Source organism: Cottoperca gobio, chromosome 11 (genome assembly GCF_900634415.1).
Source record: "Cottoperca gobio chromosome 11, fCotGob3.1, whole genome shotgun sequence".
Taxonomy (NCBI): domain Eukaryota; kingdom Metazoa; phylum Chordata; class Actinopteri; order Perciformes; family Bovichtidae; genus Cottoperca; species Cottoperca gobio.
The window spans coordinates 19934045-19959392 of NC_041365.1; the positions used below are offsets into that span (position 1 = coordinate 19934045).

General features: G+C 41.0%; 1 protein-coding gene across 1 annotated transcript; it reads left to right on the top strand.

The window, feature by feature from the left end:
* The first annotated feature begins 2562 nt into the window (after positions 1–2562).
* Positions 2563–25294, top strand: col9a1c (collagen, type IX, alpha 1c). The gene is made up of 37 exons (XM_029443467.1): positions 2563–2591; positions 6002–6087; positions 8172–8243; positions 9261–9390; positions 11713–12109; positions 12661–12741; positions 14124–14141; positions 14580–14669; positions 14810–14845; positions 16041–16112; positions 16202–16246; positions 16331–16366; positions 16472–16495; positions 16603–16656; positions 17625–17696; positions 18168–18206; positions 18373–18429; positions 19261–19314; positions 19509–19562; positions 19644–19697; positions 19790–19843; positions 19963–20016; positions 20106–20159; positions 20254–20307; positions 20483–20536; positions 21171–21215; positions 21363–21416; positions 21522–21575; positions 21704–21757; positions 21921–21992; positions 22084–22164; positions 22274–22306; positions 22433–22579; positions 23257–23311; positions 23424–23618; positions 24088–24174; positions 24521–25294. The coding sequence occupies exons 1-37, from the start codon at positions 2563–2565 to the stop codon at positions 24721–24723; spliced, it is 2850 nt and encodes a 949-aa protein (XP_029299327.1). The 3' UTR covers positions 24724–25294.
* Positions 25295–25348: the final 54 nt, after the last annotated feature.

Genomic DNA, 25348 nt, shown 5'->3' on the forward strand with positions numbered 1-25348 from the left:
TGTGGGTCTCTTTGGGTGTTTTAAACCTCTGACGCACCCAGTGAACCCATGCAGGACGCCGGCTCCTCCTCTGCGAGCGGCTTCACCTTCCTCCTTAAAAACACAAAGTCAATTGCTGCTTTTTCTATGATGGCGTTCTGCCATAAGCTCCAAGCACTCTTGATTAAAAGAGAATCGATTTCTTTTTCTTCTTTCAACCGTTCCCACAGCCCAGATGAGAAATAATTTCCAAGAGGTTACACAGAGAGGACACTAATTCTTACACAGTCCGATATATCAAAGCTAGATGATTGTTTCTGGTCTATAAAGGTAAGAGCACAGAGGACAACTGTGATTACTGTGGTCGCATTTTGCTTTTGATTTGATTTGGCAGATAACTCTGGTTCAGACAGGTGACACGTAGCAGGAGAATCTGAAGACGCGAATGCTTTGGAACAGTCACACCGCCTTCTTTCACTTGTTAGGTGAAGCATTAAAGCCACATGTTGAACCTGAAGGTCTCGCTGGCTGTCGGGTCACCTGATCTGATCTTACAGCACACGACAGGACAACAGTTTGCTTTGCCTCATTAATTAATCATTTTTAGAAACAGTTGATCCTCAAACTTTTATTTTAACCTCTCATTAAATAATCTACACCCACTGCACAGCTTTTACCAGGTGTAAAGCTGCCCCCCCCCCCCTCCACAGCATGATGTTGCAGCTTTGTGACCATTACACATTTCTCACAACAGAAGCTGGAGGGCTTGGGCGTACGAGACTCTGGGTCACAAGTGTGCTAGTCATGAGAAGGACTGCGTGGATGAATGATCACAAACTGTTTTCTCTTCCCTTCCGCCTGCACTGTCTGCGGCGACGCGCTCATTGGGAGCATGAGCTCTCAATTATCCATGCTGGACACATGATCTCTCTGGCACGTCTCTGAGGGGGCCAAGTCACTGCATCAAGTTTCCCCTGCAGCGCTCTCAGATGACCATTGTGGTGTCGGTACAAAAAGAATCAAATCATGCCACATGATACAGTCACAAATATGTGAAACGTGACCTTTATGTTATTGGTTGAAGTAAACTGCAGACTATCAGATGACTGTGAGGTTATTGATCCTTCATATCATATCACGCAGCAGAGACAGCAACTGCCAGGATCAATAAACCAATGACCCAAGATATACACACAGGAAAACACTTTTCAGAATAAAAGCGTTGGAAAAATACTTAAAGGGACAGTTCACCCCCAAAAACAAAAATACAAAATCTTTCTCTGACCTGGAGTGATATTTAACTTTTTGTTTTTAGGGTTGCCGAGATATCGTCTGTAGAGATGTCGGCCTTCTCTTACATATAATGGAACTAGATGGCACTGTTGTGAGCCGTTTCATGCAGGAACTATCTTCTTTCTGCAGAACTACACCCACAAACTGCATCAGTAGGAAGTAGACATTTCATCATGGACTCGTTGGCGGGTGAAATAGTTCCTCTCTTCTCTCACATCTCTCCATCAGTCAGCAACTCACACCCAAACAATCTATGTTGATAAATAACTCTACAGGTGAGATGAAAAATATGCATTTTGGATTTGGGGATAAATTGTCCTTTTAAGTTTTGCACCCTCGTAAAAACATGTCCAAGTGAAAGCGAGCATTATGCTCCTGGGCAGCAGTGGTGGTTATCACTTTCTCACATCACAATTGCCTTCCATTAAAAGCAAGTTTTGCAAAAACCCGTTGCACATTCATGCTTTGAAAATGACATTTTCTGCAGACGCTTCTGTGCCCGGCGGGCAAAGTGCTTCCCGTCACATCAAAGCGGTTGTGTATCATCGGAGCTGACACATCTTTTTTGGCATGAGACAATCGTACCTGTGAGAAATGTCAAAGTGTCTGTACGAGCTTAATGAAGTCGTAACAATAAAGACTGCCACACAATGTGTTCTCTGATTTAGGTTAATGTTATATTCTTGCAGGGAATCAGCCCGTCGCGGCTCCTTCTAGGCTTTCACAGCGATAATCAAAGATCAAACGCCATAGAATCAATTACATAACATGCAGGATGCAAACAGCATGTGTGCCTGAGGCCCTTCTGGTAATAACAAGGCTTTCTTCATGTCAACACGACAGGCTAACATGCATTCTTCACCTACACTGATGAGTACACGTGATTATGAAATCCACATTTCATCACTGCCGCTTCTTCCCGATCCTGACGATGATTATTAAGAGAATTACACACAGGCATACGTGTCATTAGGAGGCACCGTGAAGAAAAAAAAGCAGAGGGGGGGTTCCACATAGAGGCCTGCATCTTTTTAAGTGTTGGTAATAAAATGTAGCCACCACCTCCTGAAGAACTCCTGGCCAATGGGAACACATTGAACTAATTTTTATGTGTCCTCAGAAAATGCTTGAGCATCTCCTGCGCCGCTTCTCTCTGTCAGTCCTCAACATGTGCAGGTTGGACTGACTTCAGGAGGGAATTTCATCTCTGTGGCTCCTTCTGCTCCTGCATCTCACCTCTGCTGCTCGTCGCTGAACCTGACTGTCTCCCATCAAGGAGGGGAGTGAAAAATGGCCTTCCCCAGCTCTGGTTTGAAGAGGTAAATATCTCGTGTTGAATTTCTGTTTTTGAGCTTTGAGCTTTTCGTATAATTTCCATACTAATGAAGACTCTCTTCATACTGGGTGTGGAAGAAGTGTTCAGATCTTTAGCTCTGCTGCAGTGTGAAAATACTCCATTACAAGTAAAAGTCCTGCATTCAAAAACAAACTAAAGTATTAGCATCAACATATACTTAAAGTACCAAAGGGACAAGTACTCGCTATACAGAGTGGCCCATTTCAGAATCATATATATAATATTATATTGATGCATTCATATGTAAGCATCACTTTGATGTTGCAGCTGGTAAAGGTGGGGTTAATTGTGTATTAATAATCTGAACCTGCAAAGTAACTGAAGCTGTTAGTGGAGTAAGAAGCAGTGCAGTAGAAGTATAAAGTAGCATAAAGTAAGTAAGTACTGTACTTGAGTAAATGTACTTAGTTACATTCAGAATCTCCTTTTAAAAGCAGGAAACTGGTAAACTGGATTCAATACAATCTGTAGTTTAGCACAGATTTAAAAAACTGGCCATTTTCCATTTAATCTGGCCCATACACACACACACACACACACACACACACACACACACACACACACACACACACACACACACACACACAGCCTGTAAACTCTGCAGCATGCAGACGTTTCAGTAAAAGTCTTCAGCGCTTCAATCACTTTGTTGGGAAATATATATTGTATGATGAATCTACATTTCATTAACGCCTCACGGCATCATCTGTGAAGACATTTCCACTCATCTATTGCTCAAAGTCCGACAGTCTACTTTCATATGACTGGATTGAACAGCTGATTGCTTCATGCTCACCAGCGATCCATTTTGGGGTAATTGAAACAAATGAGAGAGCAGAAGTCCTGCCAGCAGTGTCGGCTCACTCTCACCTGAGGGACATGAAAGACGAGTGGCAGCAAAAGGAAAGTCCCATCAAATGTTGATGAATGTCAGGAACTAAAGCAGATGACATGTCATTAGCTAACTGACTCGACTGATTGTTTTCATGACGGGATACTTACTGGAATATATTTGGGGAATTTCTTTTCTTCAACCACAACTCTTAAACAGCACCTTTAATCTCGCAGGATACAGATTACACACATGTATAATTACAGAAAATATGACATGGGTGCATGTTTGACAGCATTTCATGTTAGTATTATAGAGTAATACTAATACGAGTAAAAATGTAAGAAGTCGTGCAGGCAGCTACATTAAGACAGATGAACTCTGAATCCTTTAATTTTCAAATGGCTTTCATGTCTTACAATGAAAACGTTCCCCTCAAGGGTTCTCTTCGCCTGCTACGCTACAAAACTTCAAGCAGTAATTGTTTTTTTGCGAGGTTGTTCGCTTTATTAGCCTAAACGTGAGGACAGATGTCACTATGTTTATTTTGTACCAAAAAAAAAAAGGCTTTTGTTGATAATGATTCAATATTTGTCTTCGCATTCTCTTCGGTTGCTAAACACAGAGCTACAAGTGTGACTGAACACTGTGAGGAGTGAGAAGCTGATTTGTACATGATGTTCATTTGGTGTTCATTTTCTTCATGCTCATGTCTTGAAGGAATAGTTTGACATACTAGGAAAGGGTTTGTCTTCTGCAGGAAAACAATAGTTAGAAGCTCATTTCACAGTTCAGTGCAGAGCTGTTCATCAGGCGCAGCATAGTCTCCAGATTAAAAACCCCTCACAATGTATTTACTCACAAAACTGTAGAGATTGCATTGGACTAATCTAAGAGCAAAATGAAGTGACACAACAGACCAGACAGAAATATCTGAAACCGTGTCCATGAAACAGTTAGCTTAGCTTAGTATAAAGGAAGCAAGTGAAAAGCTAGCTAAAAGGTTCAAATATGAGAGTGGTATCAATCTTCTCTTCCAAAAAGGCCAATAAGCATATTTGCTGAAATGTCAAACTATTCCTAAATAACAATAGGGTAATACATTTGAATAGTCCGGCATTGAAAGCTTCCATCTTGTCACATTTCATCAGTGACGTGTAGCTACACCTGTCTAGACTGTGGATGGCAGGCAGCCAATCCCGCTGGGGCTCTGAAGATGCTCCTTTAACTTGAAGGCCACAAAGTGAGAGAGCACAGCGTCTTCTCTGAAAAGCTTGCTGACTTAGCCATTAGTTATTTTTGCTCTGACAGTGCACTCACACATACATGAACAAACTCCTCAAGCAAACACATAATTGCAAGAGAGTTCAGACGTCGGAGATGGGTTGCCACATTATTCATTCCTCAGATTGATGAGCTACAACCTTTGCTTTAGGTAAAGAGTCCTTACAATCACTATCAGTCGTTTGATGATGGATCTGGGTTTGCTGTTAAAAGCTTTCACAACGTAGGAGACACATAAAAGAAGCAGAAGGAGGAGAGTGTGCTATTGTGAGTGAAAGTGTAGACAAATGGATGACGTTTTGTTGGTCGACACGTAAATTAGCATCATCCTGATATCTTCAACAAAAAGCCAATAGGATTTTTCAATTGGATTTTGGCAGAAGATATGTTCTGTGGCAAACAAAATGTCACGATACTGGCAAGATAATATTCATACATGAACACCATTTAGTACACTTACCTCTTCTACAAAAGCCTGAAAGCCTTTGCTCTTAGTGGGACTGGAAAATACTATAAATTGTTGTCATTTATTATCCAACTTCTCCAGTTTTTAATAGTGAAATGATCTGATTGGTTGAGTTAGACCTGAATGGGAGAAGCCAAGGAACAATAGTCTGTCTGAGTAACGCTACATGTTGTCCAGGTCGAGTGTAGATCACCTGACCTAAAATATGTCTAACTAGTTCTCAGCTACAGTAAGTGGCTAATTAGCTAGCGTGCTAACTTTCAGGATAATGAACTCGACAGCAATGTAAGAAGGATGATGTGTGATATATGTCTGTAGGTTTATCACTATGGGAAAACTCTTTCACGTACACGCAGTAATTTCATCCATTGTTAATATTAAAATATATATTATAGCAGTTTTAAAATGAGCAGTTTAGGTAATTTATGTTAGCATGCATCAAACAGAGGTTCCAAGGCTTGAACTCTTGAACTGGTAGACATAGTTGGGCATACCCATCTTAAACAAGTAATAATCTGTATTATTGAATTCATTAAAGAAAACTGTTGTACCTCCACCTGCTATTTACTGTCAGCTTCCATTTACAGTAATCTGCTTCATCTTCACTGCAAAGCAAAGCAAACTCAATTTGAAGAAAACCTTTTTTCTCTCTGTATGTGCTCAGGAATCAGACACCAGCAAAGTGCTTCATGTCATCCTTGTGGTGCTTTATTGATTCAGACACAACGAAACTGTCAAACAGAATTAGATGCACGACTGAATACTGATTTTCTCCATCATTCCTGAACAGAAAGCAACCGTGGTGTCCATCGATGTCGCCGTGCTCCTGTGTCTTCGTGGCTCTGCTGTCCCTCCTCCTCGCTCCAGCATTTGGACGTAAGTCACACCATAGTGCACTGCACAATACTCGACACATCAGTGTTTTTGTATATCGCATGAATACCACTATGAAACTGTTTGTCCTGTAAACACAGACAAAGAGGACTCAGGTAACGTGCGCATGTTGACCGTTGCTAGGTCATTCTCTTTATCAGAACTCACAAAGCAAAGACCAGAAATAAGAGACACACTGAGCCGGTCTGTGTTGTAGGATTAAATCAGATTAAATGTCCCTTCTGATAATCAAAACAAGCCCATTCTCCACTGTTGTTTAGGAACACAGTAAGTGCCAGACACAGTAGGTGTACTGCTTTTTTGAAACTCGCCTCATTACCACAGCGCGCACATGCAAACGGCATGTGACATCTTAATTGTGGTTCGTCTCCCGCTCATTGCACTAATGACTGGCTCTCTGAGCGTTATGCCGCGGCAGGCAGTAACTTTAACAACTTGAGGCCCACATGCACAGTCAGATAAGTGTTTAGCGGTAGTAAATATGGGATTATAAATACCGTCTCACCACTTTATCTCATTTCTCAGCAGTTGTGTGGGATCTGGGAACGGCTTCCAGATGTGTTCACGCTGCTCTCTGTAAATGAGCTGACTCAGGTTATTGACTGGGGAGGCCCTCTGGCTGTCACCGTCCTCGTTTCATGGAGATTTTATTTTAGAGGCTGTTCTCCTTCGTAACAGCAGCGCAGGGACTCAGGGATAGCCCCCTCTTCTGACACATCCAAGGAATTGATTTTCCACTGTATGAAATTGGGGTGTTTTTCAGTTGTTTTAAACATAGGGAGCTGCATAATGTGTAACAAGAACTAAACAGCAGTTGGATTGAAACTGAATGAGTCCGTCAAGTATAATCCATCCATCGTCTACCGCTTATCCGGGATCGGGTCGCGGGGGCAGCAGCTCCAGTAAGGAACCCCAATCTTCCCTTCTCCGGGCCACATCCTCCAGCTCCGACTGGGGGATCCTGAGGCGTTCCCAGTGAGGAGATATAATCTGTCCACCGAGTCCTGGGTCTTCCCCGGGGTCTCCTCCCAGCTGGACGTGCCTGGAACACCTCCCTAGGGAGGTGCCCAGGTGGCATCCTTACTAGATGCCCGAACCACCTCAACTGGATCCTTTCAACGTATAAGCGTTTCTGAATTTACTCATAATTTACGTTAAAGGCGGTTTGATAATAATTTGTGCCAAAAGACTTTATTTAGTAGGATATGGAAAAATGTCACAATATTTGTTCTGATCAGTCTAAAGTCTTGAAATCTAGTACGGACATACTTTGAGCAAGTATCCAACAGAACAACGTTTAGATTAGATGACATGAAAGATCAATCAGTAATATTCAACTTCTTTTGAGTTTCTAGATACCAAATACTTGAGTGTGCTCCTTGTAGTAGTTGAGTGTCAACATATTAGATATAATTTGATAGTAAAAACTCAACTTTGAAAAGTTTTGAAACGTTTTGAAAATGTTTCCAGATTTGTCTTGTCAAGCCAAGAGAACACTTTGGTTGTGGGTCAATGGCTTTTATTTTGTAGATTAACAAAACACAAACTCTGCCAACATAAAAGTGAAGATGTTTTCAGAAAAAAAAACAGTAATGATGAAAGCGCAAATCAAATGGCAGCATGATGAACTGCGTTTAAACCAAAGGAGACTTCCAGCCTGATAAATCTTACACATAAATAAAAAGGAAAGTGTCTCACCTGCCACATTGACCGTCTAAAATGTTTCCAATGTCATATCGTTTTGGCCACAGTTATGCCACACTAGCTGCCATATTTATCACCATTATGTTTCTATCTCTGAGGACATATTCGGAACACAATGGGTGTCTGACAGCCGTCTGCATTATAAATCTAAGTTGATTAGTGTTTGTGCTTTCGAATTGTTGAAACGCACATTAAAAATGCACCACAGTGCGTAGTGATGTCAATTCCCTCTGACATTTGTCCCTTGTATTTGGACTCCAACTGAATTAAACTGACCGGTGATGTATTGCATTTGTTGAATTCAGCCAAGAGCAGGAATATAAAGGATAACAAGATTACTACTTTTTGTTTTGTCCAATCAGAACTAGACCTCAACCGTTTGGATGGCGATACCGTCTGCCCACCAATGAGAAACGGACAAGATGACCTTCCAGGTAATGACCTACTGTATATTCTGGCTTTAAAAAGTAAAAGCAGCGGTTTAAGCTGTTGTAAAACTACAAATATAAGCTGTTGAAAATCCCTAAAGGAGAAAATAGACGATCCAAAGATAAATAAAATGGTGCGTTTAATGGAAACAGGAGCGTTGAACAGGGTGGGCCGCCTCGTGCCTCAAAACACCTCGAGATTTCAAATGAGGCAAATAAAATGTTCCACTTGAGCTGTACGGAATTTGAGTTGGAGCAATCCAAACTCAGCAAGATTGTAATTGCTCACCACTGCCTTGTTTCCAACACATCTGTGCTCATGCTGCTCTGTGGTTTGTAGAAGTGATGCATTGTTACACAGAAAAGTTGTTTTTTCACATGTGATTCATAGTTATTTTGTCATCATGAACTTTATCATACATTTCCTGCAACTGTGAAGTGATTATACCATTGCCATGACAACATGCTCTAATGCTATGCTACAAGAAAACTATATTGACTGCTTTTGTTTCATGAAGATGATGTACTACCTTGTCTCAATGAGCTCCGTGCAGCATGTTGTGGTCACAAAGAAACTTTAGCATGATTACCAGAAAACAACATTTAAACTATGAGTGCGGTAAATGGCCGACCTCCGCCAAGACTATTTCCATGGCGAGTAGCCGCCCCTTGATTCTGATCTGCTCCAAATTGTAATGGGGTTTTCCTTGGCCCATGCTTCACCCTTCTACCAAGTTTCATGAAAATAGGGCCTGTTGTTCCTATCAACATTCTGAACTAAAAATATCTTCCAAAACCAAAGATCTGTTATCCGTAACGATAAAGCACCAAGGCTAACAGTGGTATGTACAATGCTAATAGGCTAATGATAGCCTGTTTATGTTATTGTTGTTGCTTTTACCTCTGCTGTAACTGCAACTGCTACTACTAGCATTACTTCTACTTACTGTAATAAGATTTAAAAACTTAATCAGCCTCTCCATCTATGCCACCATCTTATAAACATACGTTATCCTTTTGTAGGTTTTGATCTGATCACGCAGTTCCAGCTGGATGTGATCCCTCTGAAAGGTGTGAGGAAGGTGGACGGCTCCACAACCCTCCAGGTGGCCTACCGCCTCGACAAAGAGGCCAACTTCCAAATTCCAACCATGTAAGTATGGTAAAGAGGGTTTAAAAGAAAACAGATAAAAACACACAGAAATGTTGGGAGGCAGCAGTGGTCCATTATTACAGGTCCACTACAGATGTTACTACATGGAGAAAAGCATATAATTGGTAGAGGAAAACATGTCTGAACCTATTTGGCATCTCTTAGAGACATTTTTATGTATGAGAGTGAGGGATTGGACGATTGGAAAAGCATTTTTCTTAAAGCCGTTTGTAAATGTACAGTACAAAGACATATTTCACCACCTTTTTGGTAATGATTTATCTTCCACATACTCCTTTAAAGGTTTAGACTGAACAGAGACAGCACAAGCTTCCTGTTAAGATTCCGCCTAGTATTTAATTAAAGGTTAGTTGTAGCAACATGGCCGGATTACCCGGTTTGGGGACCCTGGGGCAAAAATAAGTTGTGGGCCCCTTTTGAGCGATCCCACCCCTTTAAAAGAAAGGTATGTTGTTTTCAAATCACTTAATCAAATTATAAAAAGCTGAATATGGACATTACTTTTGAGAATCGTTAATTCATCTTGTAAAGTGTTACCCGATTTAAAAAGGAAGATATTTAGACATCTTCCTGCAGAATCCTACATTTCCTATAATGCAACCAATTTCATATTTTTGTAAGACCGTCCTTCACTTGTAAATATCCACATCTTTGGTAAATTAGACCCATTACTGTAAATTATTTATCATTAAAGAAACATATTAGCTTCTCCAATGTGAGTATATCTCTGTAAATGTACTGCTTCAAGCAATTACGTTCTGGTTATGTGCATTTTTCACCATTGTATTGACAAAATAATAAATGTATTAATTGATTGATATTGAAAACAATTGTATGTTGTATATGTTTACAAAGAAGGGCCACATCTACATTATCTACATTATCTTAATGTAGCTAGCTATGATTTTGTTGATATTATAATTAAATATGTGTTCTACCTATTTGTAATGCTCTTCCATAAAGTTAAGGGACTTGCAAAAAAGACAAATTAGGTCAAAATCAAAGCCACAACTTTAAGTCCGTAGTATTAGTCAAGCTATGAAAATACTCAACCTTACGTATCCCATAATGCATCTCAATAGCACCTTTTATTAGACCTTCAGTGTCAGGTAAATGACCATGTTTTTCAAATTCCACAGCCCTGGTTTATAACGCATGCTGTCAGTTAAAGATTTGTAGTGATCAGGTTTATTCCTTCAAACCTTCAAACTCAAAAGCCAAACTGAGTAATTGTCCTCATCGCAAGTAAACAGAACTTCATGTGTAAAATATGTGAAGTGCCCACAGACAAAATGATAAATAGTGAACCTGTGGGTTTGAGCTCCTCCGTAGTCCTGGGGCAGCTTCTCACTGAAGTCTATACTGCAGCCCTACATCCCAACTGTAGTATCAAAATAAAACCATTTACATGTTTCTTACACTAAGACAATCTTGCAAAACTGGTTTCAGTACAGAGTGTGCAGGTTAATAGCTTTATTACTTTACATAACCAAAGACATCTCCTGGTGTTCTCCACTGTGCCTGCTCCAGTCTGTTTCAGCTAATCTTTCCCTGCAGGCCAGCTTTCCTTAAAAGGTGTTACGCAACTGGCTGGCACCCTGCACCTACGCCTCTCGGGCCTGTCACACTGAATGTAAATACATGTTTATTTCTCCACACAAGTCCCGTGGCACAGACTGTGTCTTTGAAGTCCGTTGCTGCCAGCAGTCTTCATGCTGCACTCCCTCCCTTTTTTCTGCAGGACAAAAGCAGCACATACTTTAGACTTTCTCACCTCAGGCAAAGCAGGAGAGTGGTCTTCATTTGTTTTACTGGATACAGGAAACTCTTTTTTTATTGCCTCACCTTGATTGTTTACAAGATGGTAAAAGTCCGGCTGCAGCGCCCATCTATGAATGCACCACCTACTGAGAATCTGGCTTGTTAAAAACACAGAAAGCTCCAGACTGTGGATGCTAACCTGGACTGCATGTTGTAATTGAAGCAGTGATTTATGCACAGAGGCAGCCTCTTTCTCCTTTTTGATTTAACAGCATGCCTTGTGTCTTTGAAGCTCGTAGCTTGTATTTGACTCTCAAAGACAGAGATGGCAAGGCCTTTAAGTTATTTTTATCCATGTCTTATGATTTAATGATAGCTTTGCTGAGTGGTGTTTATTTTGTGATCATGAATTAACTTTGACATAAAACATATCGGGCGAGAGATGCGTTTCTTTTCCTTTGAGTGTCGTTCAAGGAAAGCCGGGTTCTACCCGGATATCTCAACTGATTTGAACCCACTCTGCTCAATTTCCCCCTTCAGGCTAAACTTTCCTCGCGGCTTCCCCGACGAGTACTCCTTCATGGTGACTTTCCGCATGATCAAAAACACTGTGAGCAAAGTGTGGAACGTCTGGCAAATAGTGGACGAAGACGGCAACAAACAAGCCGGACTGAGGCTGAACGGCGACCAGCAGGCTCTGGAGTACTTCCTGATGGGCGCCGATGGCAACTTGCAGACCGCCACCTTTCCCGGCCTTTCTGTGCTCTTCAACACCAAGTGGCACAAAGTGATGATCGGCGTGGAGCGCGACCAGGTCACTCTGTATGTGGACTGCCAGCCTGTGGATCAGAGACCCATCAAGGACAAAGGCCCAATCAACACAGAGGGAGACACTCTTATTGGCAGACTGGATTATGATCCTGACGCCTCCGTAGTGGTAAGCGAGGACAGAGAATTACCTGCTGCATTTAATCTTGTTCACTGAATGTGCTCTATCAGTGAAATGGTGCTCTCTGTGAACAAACACGTTCAGGTTTATATGTGTGCTGAGCTCTGTTATAATTCTAAAGTGCTGCTGTCACAGCAAAGCTGCTCAGCTGGGTTCCGGTGGGAAAAAAAGAAAAACACTTAATCCCTGCAGAAAATAGCATTGGTGGAACATTATGCCCAACAACCCTTAGAGGGAATTGATTCAGAACTACAATGAAACTAGAAGGGCACTCGGAGAGCGCAGACCGCCAAAGGCCCGATCTCGCAGTGTTAATGAAAGTTGAAGATGATTTGTGTGTCCACCGTTTACACTCCAAAATGTAATGGTGGGATTCTTCCTTGCCCGCACTACACCCTTGTCGTCTGACAAACAAATAAACAACCCAAATCAGAGGCACCATGACGAAGCAGTTCAACATTAATTGTCAGTGTCACATCTGAAAATGAATGCATAGTAGACCAGTGTATATGCAGTAACACTATAACATATCTTTTCAGTTTGAACTCCAGTGGATGTTGATTCACTGCGACCCGAAGAGGGCCCAGAGAGAGAGCTGCAACGAGCTGCCTGCCACCGAGGTACAGTAACAAGGACTCGGATCTGCTCAGCATCTGCTGTGGTTTGTGGTTTTATTCAGGGTTGATGCTTACAGCATGCTGAGAGAAAACAAGGGCAGAAATGCTGAGAACACAAACTCTGCCAAGGAGTTTCCTTCAGTACATCCAGAGGTTGCAGTTCATCCAAAACAATTCGCAAGCAGGACAGCAGATTGGAGTTGTAGCTCTACAAACATTTCTTTGAGGCAGAACTGTTAAGGAGCGAGCAGACATGATCTCATTGAGTTAAACCTCAATGCATGGAGCCAAAACACAAACGCTAGTTAGCTTACTGGCAAACTGTAATAACAAAGAGGAAGTTCAAATTAAAAGTCTGAGATCAGAAACCAAACCTGCAAAGTGTGCATAGTGCTAGATTTTTGTGGTTGCAATTTCATCTCAAGTCAGCACAGAATAAAGCACACGCCACTTCCTTTAACATGAAAACAACATGAAGCCTAACAACATGGTTTTGCATAATTACATCTATAATGAAAAGTTATTGCATTGATTTTGCCCACACCCAAATTGGCATCATTAAAAGTCTCGGTGATCTGTACATATAATGTAGGCTAATAGAAAATGCTTTAACAAGTAGCGTATGTTGCCCTGCCTTAAATAACTTTCCTAAAACAAGCACGCTACCTGCTGCTACTTGATTATCAGCTGAGAGGAATGCAATATAGCACCTGCCGCCTGCTGTTTGAGACCATTAACTGTGGTTTCCTCCACCCTTGTTGATGTGTAACTCGCAGCAAGCTGGCAACTCGAAACAGAGTGTGCTGTAAGTAAAAAACTATGGAGTAGCTATTTTTCATTAATTTTATGGTTTCTGTTTTTGTTGGTCCAGTAGGAAAGTTAGGACAAATGTTATTCTGAGATGAAAACTCATTATGTAAAGTTGTGTACAGTTTCTGGCATTCATGACTAAATATTATCTTTCATTTCATTTCAGAGTGGCTTTTGCACGATTATTGAGATTTCCTGCCTGAGAGAAATAAGCGTAGCCTATAATGACAAAGTCACTCTGCTGTCTCACATCTCATTCTGTTTAAAGTCTGCAGTGCAGTTACTTAGAACCATCTAGAGTTTTGTTATTCAATCACTTGTATGAAGATGCAAATATTCCTTCCCACGATAGACATATTTCCTGGACTGGTGCGCTCTATTACATTTCAGGCTAACATTCCTGCATCAAGCTGTGAGGTGGTTCTGTACACGGGGAGTGTGGGCTGTATATTCAAATGACAGCATGATATACTCACTACTATGATCATAAACAGGCTTCTGCTGACACTTTTGGTGAGGGTGGTGTGACTACTTTCACTAACTCTCCCTTTATCTGATCTCTCTTGCTTCTTCAGATGTATGCCAATGCTGAGGTATTTATTTATCTACTCTACTTTCTTTTTGCTTTGTGATTTTAAGCAAATAATCTACTTCAGTGCTTCGGTTGCCTAATTGCCTCATTGCTTTGTTCTAAACCTAATTAATGATGGTTGTTTTGCTTGTTTGCTGTTTTAGGGCACAGGTATATTGAATTATACCTGAAATGTCCCAAATTAGAAACACGCCTGCAGGCTGTAGAAAGACAAATGTACTTGTTGAATGTTACATTAACATATAAGTACCAAATTAAATTGTCCTCCAAGCATTTCTCTGATTGTATGTTTTATTATAAGCACAATATATCAAATATCATTTAGTATAATATAAAATATTTATTATAGGCCGATCCTTGGAGTTTAATTAAAAGCTATAATCACATTTTTTATTCATCATATCACTGTGATTTGCTGACTGGTTGTCCCCACTCTCAGCCTGACAGATCAGTCCAAGGCCCCCCTGGAACGACTGGCCCAGAGGGCCCCCGAGGGCCCGGAGGAGAAAACGGCAGAGATGGAAGAGATGTAAGTGTTTCCTCCTCTCTTTCTTTCTACAAATCTCTTAAGTCCTTCATTGTCTGAATCATTTCTATTAACACAGATCAAGTGTTTTTCTCTTTGTGTCTCTGCTTTCTCTAACTATGTTGTTGTATTCACCTCTCCAGGGTCTTCCAGGTTCTACTGGCAGTCCAGGGACTTCTGTAAGTATGAAATGCTGAATGATGTGCTGACAAAATACTGTGTAGACTGTGGATCCATTCTCCCTCTGTGTGTATGTATTAATTACTTTACCTCTTGAGGTGTAGCATTCACAACATTTCAAAACTGTCCAAGACAGCTTGAAGCTGACCCAAACCTGAGAGGCTCTGAGTGTTTGAGGTTGAGTTTGGGTTGTTTTGCTGTATGAAGCTTTGGATAACATACCTCTAATCCACACTGGATTCAATAAAAAAGGACTATAGTAAACCAACATCAAACAATTTCACTTTTAAGACACTTTCACTTTCATAGAGTAAAAATCCATCCATCAATCCATGTTCCTCTGCTCATCTGGAGCCAGGTCACAGTGCAAGCTAACAGAGAAACACATTTCTGTAAGATGCTAATTAATTGCCTTTTAAAGCATTGCTGCAGGCGACAATAGTCTGACCAGTCGAAAGCTCATCGTGATTCTCCGAAAAACTGACAAAGAAACAGCGTTGCATTGGTGTGTAAAGGTTTAGTCTTTACTTCCTTTGGAAACATATATAGAAGAGGAAGATCATTGTCTGGACTTCCATCTTTCCTACATCACTTACTTCCTTGATTTAAAAAAATGCTTGACACAAAGTCACAGAAACTCGCTGCTTATTCAGACAATGTTTGTAGCAGTGAGAAGTGGCGGTTTCAAGCGATTTGTTTACTTCTAGTGGGTCTTTAAGTTACGCAAGGAAGCCAAGCCCTCCTACTCCCCATCTATGTCCCCTTTTGTCACTCTGGTGAAGGAACCAGATTATCTCCATTTTAGGATGATCAATGTTCTATCATTAATTTCACACCATTTTAGTTTTCAAGTCAATCTTACAGATAACACAAATAACTCCACACAATGTATTTTCACTGATACATATCAGCCCTGAAATGCTTTAATAACTTACTTATTGATGGTTAAGTGGAGGCAGCATGTTTCCTGGTGCCTCCTTCGTTTATTGTTACACTTTTCCCGTTAAACCCCCGTGTTATCTGCATAGCCTTATACGAGCTGGAGTTGTCGTTGTTCTAAGAAACAACAAGAGTGGTCCGTCTTTCATTGATTAAATGTTGACTGTCACGGCCTCTGTGTATCTTAGCAACAACAGCGAGAGATCCAGGAAGAAGATAAAGCTGTTTTTATTTCTGTTGTGTTCTGTTTCCTAGGGCAGCAAAGGGGAGCAGGGGGAGATCGGTCTTCCTGGACATAGAGGCCTGCCTGGCCTTCCAGGAGCTGGTGTAGGAAACATCCCATCATCCACTGACACTCACTCTTTATAATATCTGCCCGTACAGTCTGTTTGTGACAGTGTGTTTGTTGTCTGCAGGGTTCTTCTGGTCCAATGGGTCCCAGAGGGTCTGTAGGGGAGAGAGTGAGTAACTATTTATATCACTCCGAAATGATTATACAAACATAGACAATGTGACTGATTTGTATTCAAACCTCCTGATTGCAGGGACTTCCTGGCTTTCCTGGACTTCAAGGTCCTGCTGTAAGTGGAAACACATCTCGTTAAAGCAACATGCATTAAGATTACATCGTATGTGACTGTTTAGAAGCTGCCAATGATCTATAACTTCTGTCTCTCCTCTCACAGGGCCCAACAAGTGAAGGACCCGCCGTATGTGTTTCTACATCTTCTTTTTTTATTCTAAAACATTGTTAAACCTGCTCTGATGGCTTAGCAACACGTGTGCTGCTGTATTAACCGCTGTGTGTCTCTGACAGGGTTCTCCGGGGAAACCAGGAATCCCAGGAGATGAAGGAAACATCGGGCCTGAGGTCGGATAATCAAACACTTTCAGTTTGAACACATGTTGATATGTACCAACGTGAAAATAGCCAGTTGTCAAAAGTAGCTAATTACATATACTCAGGTATTCATCTTATGTAGTATGAGTATTTTGATTGAACGCTACTTTGAACTTCTACTTCATTACATTTCAGACTTACTTTTTAAAGGCCGATTGTTTTTGTCATGAATACTTTCACACGGAAAGCAAATATTACGCGTTGAAAAAGCGACGTCATTCTTCATTTTTGTGAGCTTTTGCTCCGCGACTAAAACCATCAACCAATCACAGACCAGATCCACTTCTTCTGATCTTACCTTTCACAAAGCTCCTGATTGCATGGCCAATGGTCCAATTTGTACGGAAGCCAATTCTGCCTCTGTAATAATAATAATAATAAATGTAGCTCATTTACCAACGGGAACTCAAATTCATCCAGAGCATTTTCATAAAACTCAATAAAATAGAGAATGTTGTGTGTTATGTTGTTAAATCTGTCTCTCTGGCAGAATCCCTGCAGTTATAAATAGTTTTGATGCAAAATATTTGCAGGCAAGTATTTCACATTTTCATGTCGATTATTCATCACGCCCCCGGTAAAGGCCTTTAGTCTACTTGGCTGGGAACCAATGGACTGAAATACCAAACTGTTATAAAGATATTAAAAGTAACTCCAGCTCGACTGGCTACAGCATAATAATGCTGCTCACACATTGATCAATCAATATTATAACTCTGATAATCTGTCATTTTAATATATCATGTCCTGCAGAATGAATACTTTTACTTTGGATACTTTAAGTGTATTTTCCTGACAATACTTTAGTACTTTTACGTTAGTGATACTACTTACTTGTAATGGGGTATTTTTTACCGCAGAATTAAACATTTTAATATTTTGAAGCTTTGTTGTTAGTCAAATATCAAATGTTATGACACTATTTCCTGTACTTGCAGGGTCAACCTGGAGGCAAAGGGGAGGCCGGCATCCCAGGCGTTCCGGGCGTTGCTGGTCCACCAGGGCCTGCGGTACAAAAACTAACCCCTGTTTTCTTTACATTTACTAATATATCATTTTCATATTATACATACAATACACATATTACAATGTGCATTCTTTGTCATTTTATTTCTTTGTTTGTATTTAGGCATTTTAGATCTTCCATATTTAGCCATCTATATTCTGTGTTTGATTTGTACACACAAATTAAGAGTATATTTGTAAAGATAATGATCAGTATCTGCATGACTTGCAATCACAGCTCCACATACTGTATCTTGACCAACTTCTGAGCATGTGTAACGCTCATACTAATGTCTCATCTCCATTTGGGCACTCAAACATTTCCTCTTGAGCTCAGATTTCCTTGTGAAATCGTGATTGCATGGTGACGTCTCTTCTCACATTGTTTCACTCTCTGGGAATCTTTTGCTTGTGGATTTATATGAACATCTAAACCCCCGTGCGGTTGTTTTAGATGTCACTGTGCTGTGTTTTAGGGACCGCCTGGTGCCAGCAATGAGGAAAGTGGGGAACCTGTGAGTGTTTAACTGTCTTTCTTTCACACTGCCAAATGTTTCAGGGATGCATGGCAATTGGATTGGTGACGGTGAATTTCTGATGTCATTGAAGGGAAGAGGCTCTGCAGCAGCACTTGTTTGTTGAGTATCTGACTGTTATGTCTGTTCCATCTCTCATGCGTAGTGTCCTGCTGCCTGCCCCGCTGGCCCACAGGGAATGGCTGGGCTGCCAGGGATAAAGGTGAGTAATCTCAATGATTTTGGACCACACAAAACATAATGTTGAGTTATTTAGAGTGAGGCAATGTTGGGAACTGTTCCCTCTGTAGGATACACAAGGCTCAGATGACTTTCCGCATTGAATTCATACACAGACGACTAGCACCTGATAAACAGATATCTGCACATGAACTAATTTGTATTCAACGGGAAAATATTTTGGGTATTAGAAGCGCTCTGATTTCCGTTTATAGTACAAGTAGTGTTGATCCATCGCGTTTTAGCGCGTTTTGGTCGGAACACATCGGCTATCTGGCTACACGGGAAACCCCAGAAATATTGACCTTTGCCCCCAGTGTCTTAAAACCATAGCCGATGGGTTCAGAAATTGACAAACACTCAGCAAACCTGGACATCATGAAACAGATTGTGTGGAGTTAGTAGCTTTGTAAGTTAATAGTGTGGCTGTTTAATGTCAGACACAACAAAGTCGTTTCTGAATAACCCCTTAGTGCTGTATTTTACTGCATGATGCAAACTTTGACATAAAATGTTTTTTCCAGAATAAAATGTCTCCACTATTGGATAGATTGTAATGAAATCTTGTGCAGACATTCATGGTTCCCCTTATGATGAATTATTATAACTTTGATGATCCTTAAAGGCACAATGAGTGTGTTTAATTACCTCACAGAGGTGTGCATGTAAGAATGAAACACTGTTGGTAATCAGTAGGAGGGGAAACTCTTGGATACACTTTCAGACCTTTAAAATTAAGTAAGAAGATCAAAGTCTAATACATGTGTTAATGCATTTGCACAAGATTGTTAATAAAATTGATTGTTGCCTTCAGGGACACACAGGTTTGGCTGGTGACGCTGGAAAAGATGGGGTACCTGGAGACAAGGTATATCCCTCCCTTTCTTCTGACACTTCATAAATCATGTTCCTCTGCACCAAGAATGTGTGGATTCCAGTAACAGGTCATATGTATGGAAAGTGATGGATACCTAACACAATCTTATTAGACGGCAGCCTATAAACAGCTTAATATGATCAGCCCTGTTCTCGCAATTTAATAATTTGTTGTTGTTTACACAGGGAACAGATGGAGAGCAAGGTCCTCAGGGACCACCAGGTCGCATGGGAGATGATGTAAGAAAACGTTTTCTTTAGTCACAGTGTGTTGTTAGAGAATATATCTGCTTTTTCTTTAATGCTCTCTTGTCATTTTAGGGGCAAAGAGGGCCGATTGGATTCCCTGGAACCCTGGGAGAAAAGGGAGATAGAGTACGTTAAACTAAAGATTATAACAAATAAAGATAACGTCTACTGGCATGTGATGCTCATATACACATTTGTTTCCTCCTTACTGTTCACAGGGTCCTCCTGGCTTCAATGGTGTCACAGGACCTACCGGCCCACCTGGAGCTCCTGTAAGCAGTCTCAGTTTGATAACTTCTACGTCCTTTGATCGTTGGCATTCACACCAAGAAGGTTAGCGGGATATAACTAAAAACTAACTCTCAGATATGCCTCTGATCTCTCCTCTCAGGGCGTGGAGGGAATCCGTGGTCGTCAGGGTTTGGAGGGGCCTAAGGGCGAGGATGTGAGTTCCACACTTCCACTTTTGGATTATATTGCCAAATATTATTCGAGAAAATGTTTCGTTTAAAAAAAAACTTTGGCTTTGATCAGGGAGTTGTGGGATCTCAAGGAGAGCAGGGTCCTGCAGGGGAAAAGGGAGACGGGGTAAGTACGCTGATGGAGGACGATCTCATTCATTGTTTAGCACAGCGTTGTTCAGTGTGTGGCTGAGTTACAACTGTGTGTTGTGACGTTACAGGGAGATGCTGGTAAAGACGGCTTGGATGGACTTCCTGGAGCTGATGGAGTCAAGGTGACTTCTACATTGTTGCTGTTCCAGTATTCAATATACTTCACTTCTGTAGCCTTTGTATTGTAGCCAGATGTTTCCAAGTCTTTTCTTTGAGGCACTACATTACATCAGCCCTAAAGAAATATATGTAATCCTATTCATTATTATATTTGTATGCGTATACTTTATTCAATAGGGAGAGGCCGGTACTGCTGGAGCTGTTGGTGTCAGGGGGATTGTTGGTATTCCAGTAAGTCTGACTACATTTTCATTCATCAAAAGCTTGTTACACATTACAATTTTGGGTAATTATTACTTTGAATAGTCAAAGCAAGGAAAAGTAATGGAGGAGAAGCCCCATATAGACAGAGCAGGTCAATGAGGTCAACATTAAAGTCAACCCGAAGGAAAATCTAATGCCGAGGGAGCGTCTCCCTCCGCTGTGAGAGGGTTATGTAGATCCAGCACAGTGGAAAAAGAACAGCACTTTTTATTATCTTCTGAAAAGAAGCTGTGCAGTCTCTTCTTTTATTCACTCCAGAGACATTTTCTAGATGATTTGTGAAGCCTTACACAGGAAGCACACCGGGGACTTTTTTGTCGTAAACGATTTGCAACCCATCGTGGAATAATACATTAACGCTGCTCCACTAATGACATTTAAAAGGAGGTTTTGTGCACGTGTGAATATATATTTGTTTGTTTTTGATGCCATTATTTCTATAAATCTTCTGGTGTGACGAGTATGCAGCATAAGTATGGCTGTAGTCATGTTTAAAATATTTTTGATGTTCCCATTGACCTTCCTGTTGTTAATACAGTCTAAATCCATCCATACATACACACAAAATGTTCTATTTCTTTGTTCTGCTCCGTGTTCCTAGGGGCTGCCAGGGAAGCAGGGAGCAGTTGGACCCTCTGGTGCAGAGGTAATTTAAATCATCAACTCTTTAATGAGGCATGTCTACACAGTGCATCCAAAATGTTATTGCCGCACCATTAGACGTCAATAAAACTCATCGCAGCCTGAGCTGATGGAAATTTGTAGGCTAACACACTCCCTGCTTTGGATTTAGGGTGATACTGGTACTGAAGGACCCGTCGGGCCCGTTGGACTTCCTGGAAAGAGCGTGAGAGTCTCCTTTCAAGCCTCCTATCATACTCTTATTACACGATATACACTGTTCATGTCCTGCAAAGTCAAATGTTCAAACCCAGTATGTGTTTTCATGTAGGGGGATCCTGGAGAAGATGGAAAAGATGGGAAAACAGGAGATAAAGGATCCACTGTGAGTTTACATTTACTTTTCAGTTGTGTGTCGGTAATTTTTTCTAAAGGTTTCATGGACATCAGTATTGCTAAGTTGATATGTAAACTGCAGCTGTTGTGTTAACTCCATATATGATTAATTTCCAGGGTGAAACAGGAAAACAAGGGCCAGTGGGGGTTACAGGTCCTCAAGGCATCCAGGTGAGACCATATTGATATACAGTTATATATACGTTGATGATTAAATCATAAGAAACCTTATTTATAAAGCACATGTGAAAGCCACAATGCTTTACAAAACAGTTGGAGATTTTATAAATATCAAATGTTTAGAATACGTGAATGTAAAATGTTGTTTTTCCAGGGTGACAAAGGAGATAAAGGTGACACTGGTGCACAAGGACTAAAAGGTTACACTGGACACAAAGGTGATCAGGTTAGAAAAATCTCCTTTTACCGATGTTACTTTCAAAAATCAATCACAAGGTGTCGGTGGAGTACATAAAGTTTTTTCATGTGTTGTCCAGGGGGCGATTGGACCAATGGGACCAAAAGGAAGTCAGGGGGACACGGGTGTGCCAGGAGATCTGGGGGTGAAGGGAGACCAGGTGTGTGTGGAGCTGAGTGTTGTTTTAAGAACTCGTCATGTCTGTTGAAAATGCTGCAACCTGTCTGAGTGGATCTGAAAGAAGTCAACTGTTGTTTGTGTGTTTTCAGGGACCTTCTGGTGTTACTGGAATCAAAGGAGAGGTATAAAGAATACAACTACAGTCTGCACTGCAGCTCTCACACGACTATTTGTAGTAGTTTGCTGTAACACCTGCTATTACTAACATTGTATGTGAACAAAAGTGATTTATTTTTTCCCACATTAAGCATGGCGAGAAGGGCACACGAGGAGCTACAGGAGACGGGGGCAGACCAGGCCAGACGGGCCACGAGGGTTTGGCTGGTCCGATGGGAACTCGAGGGCTGGATGGAGAATCAGGCTTACCTGGGTCACCAGGCCCCAGAGGTCTACCTGTAAGTGGTAGCGTTGCATAATACACTAATTACATTCCCATCAGAATCAGATGTAGTGTGTGCTAATAAGGAAATGTTAGCATGCTAACAGGATAAACTAAGATGGTGAACATAAACATGATACCTGTTTAAAGATACAGTGAAAAGAAAAAGTTGATCCTTGTGTTACTTGTTAATTAACAAGTATATGTGTCAAAACAATATAAATATTTTTATTTTTTTAAGAAGAAAACTCTTCTTTGCTTTTGTAAAGAAGTTATCGTATTGTATGTCATACAAAATGTATATTATCTCTTATCTCTCAAGCGTCTTTGAGTTTCTAGAAAAGCGCTATACAAATCTAATGTATTATTATTAATAAAAAATGTCATAAAATATTATTAAAAAATGTATTTAAAAAAGTCATAGTACAGTATGTCATTAATCATTTCATGATATATTATGTCATAAAAAAATCCTAGTATATTATCTCTAAAAATGTAATAAAATGTCATAGTATCGTAGGTCACAGAAAAACCCTAAATTATTATCTTAATAATCCTAAAAGTCAGAGTATTGCATTTAATTTTCAAGAAGTCATGACAGTATTTTAAAACAAATTCAAAAATAAAAATCACAATATAGTCGGCTCTGCAGTGTTCATTCATTCATTCAAGCATTCATTCATTCATTCACAGGGCCCAAAAGTGAATGATGAGAAGCTTCGTGAAATGTGTTCAGCCGTTGTTGAAGGTGCAGTTTGTTCACTTTAATTCATCAAATCCATCTTCACTTTTATTTAACCCTCGATAAAAACTACTGTGAAAATGCTTTACCGTTTTTAATTTGTGCGTTGTCTTTGTAGAACAATTACTAGAGTTTATGAAAGAGTTCCTGAAGAAGCCAGCAGCCATTGGTTCCCCTGGTACTCCTGGACCTACAGGACCTGCCGGCCCCACTGGACCAGCAGGAGTTGCAGGAGCAGATGGGGCTCCGGGGGGTACGGGGGCCAAAGGCCATCCAGGCTTCTTTGGACTTCCAGGTGCACCGGGCAAGAAAGGTCAGCAAGCTTTTTTAAATTCCTTCTCCACATACTCAATTCTGAACTCCAACAGAGCCAGACCTAAGATAACCAAAGCTGCTGCCTTCAGCAAAGCTTTAAGCGGTTTGCAAATACTGTGAGAGATAAGCTGTGCGGCTGCGATAGCGTTTTGCTTTTCCTTTATTTTCCTGGAGAGCATCCAGAACTCATACAGTTGAGCGTATGCAGTGGCAAGAAATGAAGTGAAGCCTTTAGAGAAAACCGCTTTGTCACAGCACTGAGAGAAGTTATGCAGAGCGCTGCGGATGGAGGGGATGCACCCGTGTATAACGTTACACAATCAATGAGTCACTAAACAAGGTGGAATCAGAAGTGGAGTCGTAACAGTTTTTCTAATTACATCCCACATAACTGCCAAAACAGTTCGGCTCTCCATTTCATCTCAGCGTTAATGTGCGTGTCCTCTTTGTGACCTTCTGTTCTGCAGGTGATGCCGGAGATAAGGGAGATAAGGGAAACAAGGGGGAGGACGGTGTAGGAATCAAAGGAAGCCCAGGCGCAGCAGGTGCACAAGGTAAGGCTACATTCATGTCGTAATTAGAGCACGTTGCTTCTCTTTATTAACAACTGGAACTGAAACAAAAATAGAGCACAGTTATGTTCCTTCCTGATTGGAATGAGCCTGAGACAGTGAAGCTTGGAGGTGCTTGCTCCATGAGGAAGATTAGAGTTTAAAGACAAGTTTTTTATTGAATTGAAATCAAACTTGTTGGGCTTCATGTGCCAGTGAGCAGCTTTTATAGGAATAAACAGCTCCAAAGCTGTATCCAGTTCTCTTTATATATCCATGACTTTCAGTCCCCATGTTGCACCAATCACCTTTTCTTTAATATTTCCAATGTTTCGTATCTTCTTCTCAGGTGCACCAGGCAATCCTGGCATTGGCCAGGATGGCAGAGACGGAGAACGTGGGGAGGCAGGAAGTTCCGGTGTCCCAGGCGCATCCGGTCCAAGGGGACCTTCAGGGTCGCCCGGGCTTTGTGATCCATCAACCTGTATAAGCAGACTTCCACCTTTCTACATGGTCAGTGGGAAAAAGTCCGCCAGCTACAAAAACCCGTGAGACATCACAGCTCATGGACACACTCCAGATCTCATCCTGCAGTGATCACGTTTCAGGATCTTTGGGAGTCCTTCCAAGCCTCCATCTGAACCATGGATCCAAGAGACACAAAGGGAAACAGAGACAAGGCACAATTGTAGAATACTGTATAGACGTTTTAACGTGTATGTGATTTTAGTGAGGGCTTATCTAACGTTCAAAGATAGCTGAAGCCAAAGCAACTTCTTCCAGCTGACGACAGGCACACATGCCCACGAGTTGTCCCTTACAAACCTGTGCAGTTACAACTAAAGATGCATTATCTTCAGGAAAACACATATCAGCAGGTTGTAAAGTATTATAGATGTACATCCCTCTGATTTCCTCTCATGCATATACTTCTTCATTCCCTTGAATAAGCTCCCTGTCTACAGCATACCAGGAGTCATTCTGACCCGATGCTTCTCCGCTGCAGTCACGAGCCAGTTAGGAACAGAATTTGGGTCTTTGCTTCCAAAACAAAACGACAAAAGAATCAAAAACTTCACTACAAGTGCAGACCTGAGCTGACATCTCCAACAATGTGCTTTTTCATTCGCGATCATTTGTCTGTTTTTCCTGATTTTGTCATGTTAATGTTTCAAAC

Coding starts and splice junctions, on each gene's coding strand:
- col9a1c (XM_029443467.1), top strand. CDS start 2,563: ATGGCCTTCCCCAGCTCTGGTTTGAAGAG. Junction 17,697..18,167: donor CTGGTCCACCAGGGCCTGCG/GTACAAAAACTA, acceptor GCTGTGTTTTAG/GGACCGCCTGGTGCCAGCAA. Junction 19,844..19,962: donor CCGGCCCACCTGGAGCTCCT/GTAAGCAGTCTC, acceptor CTCTCCTCTCAG/GGCGTGGAGGGAATCCGTGG.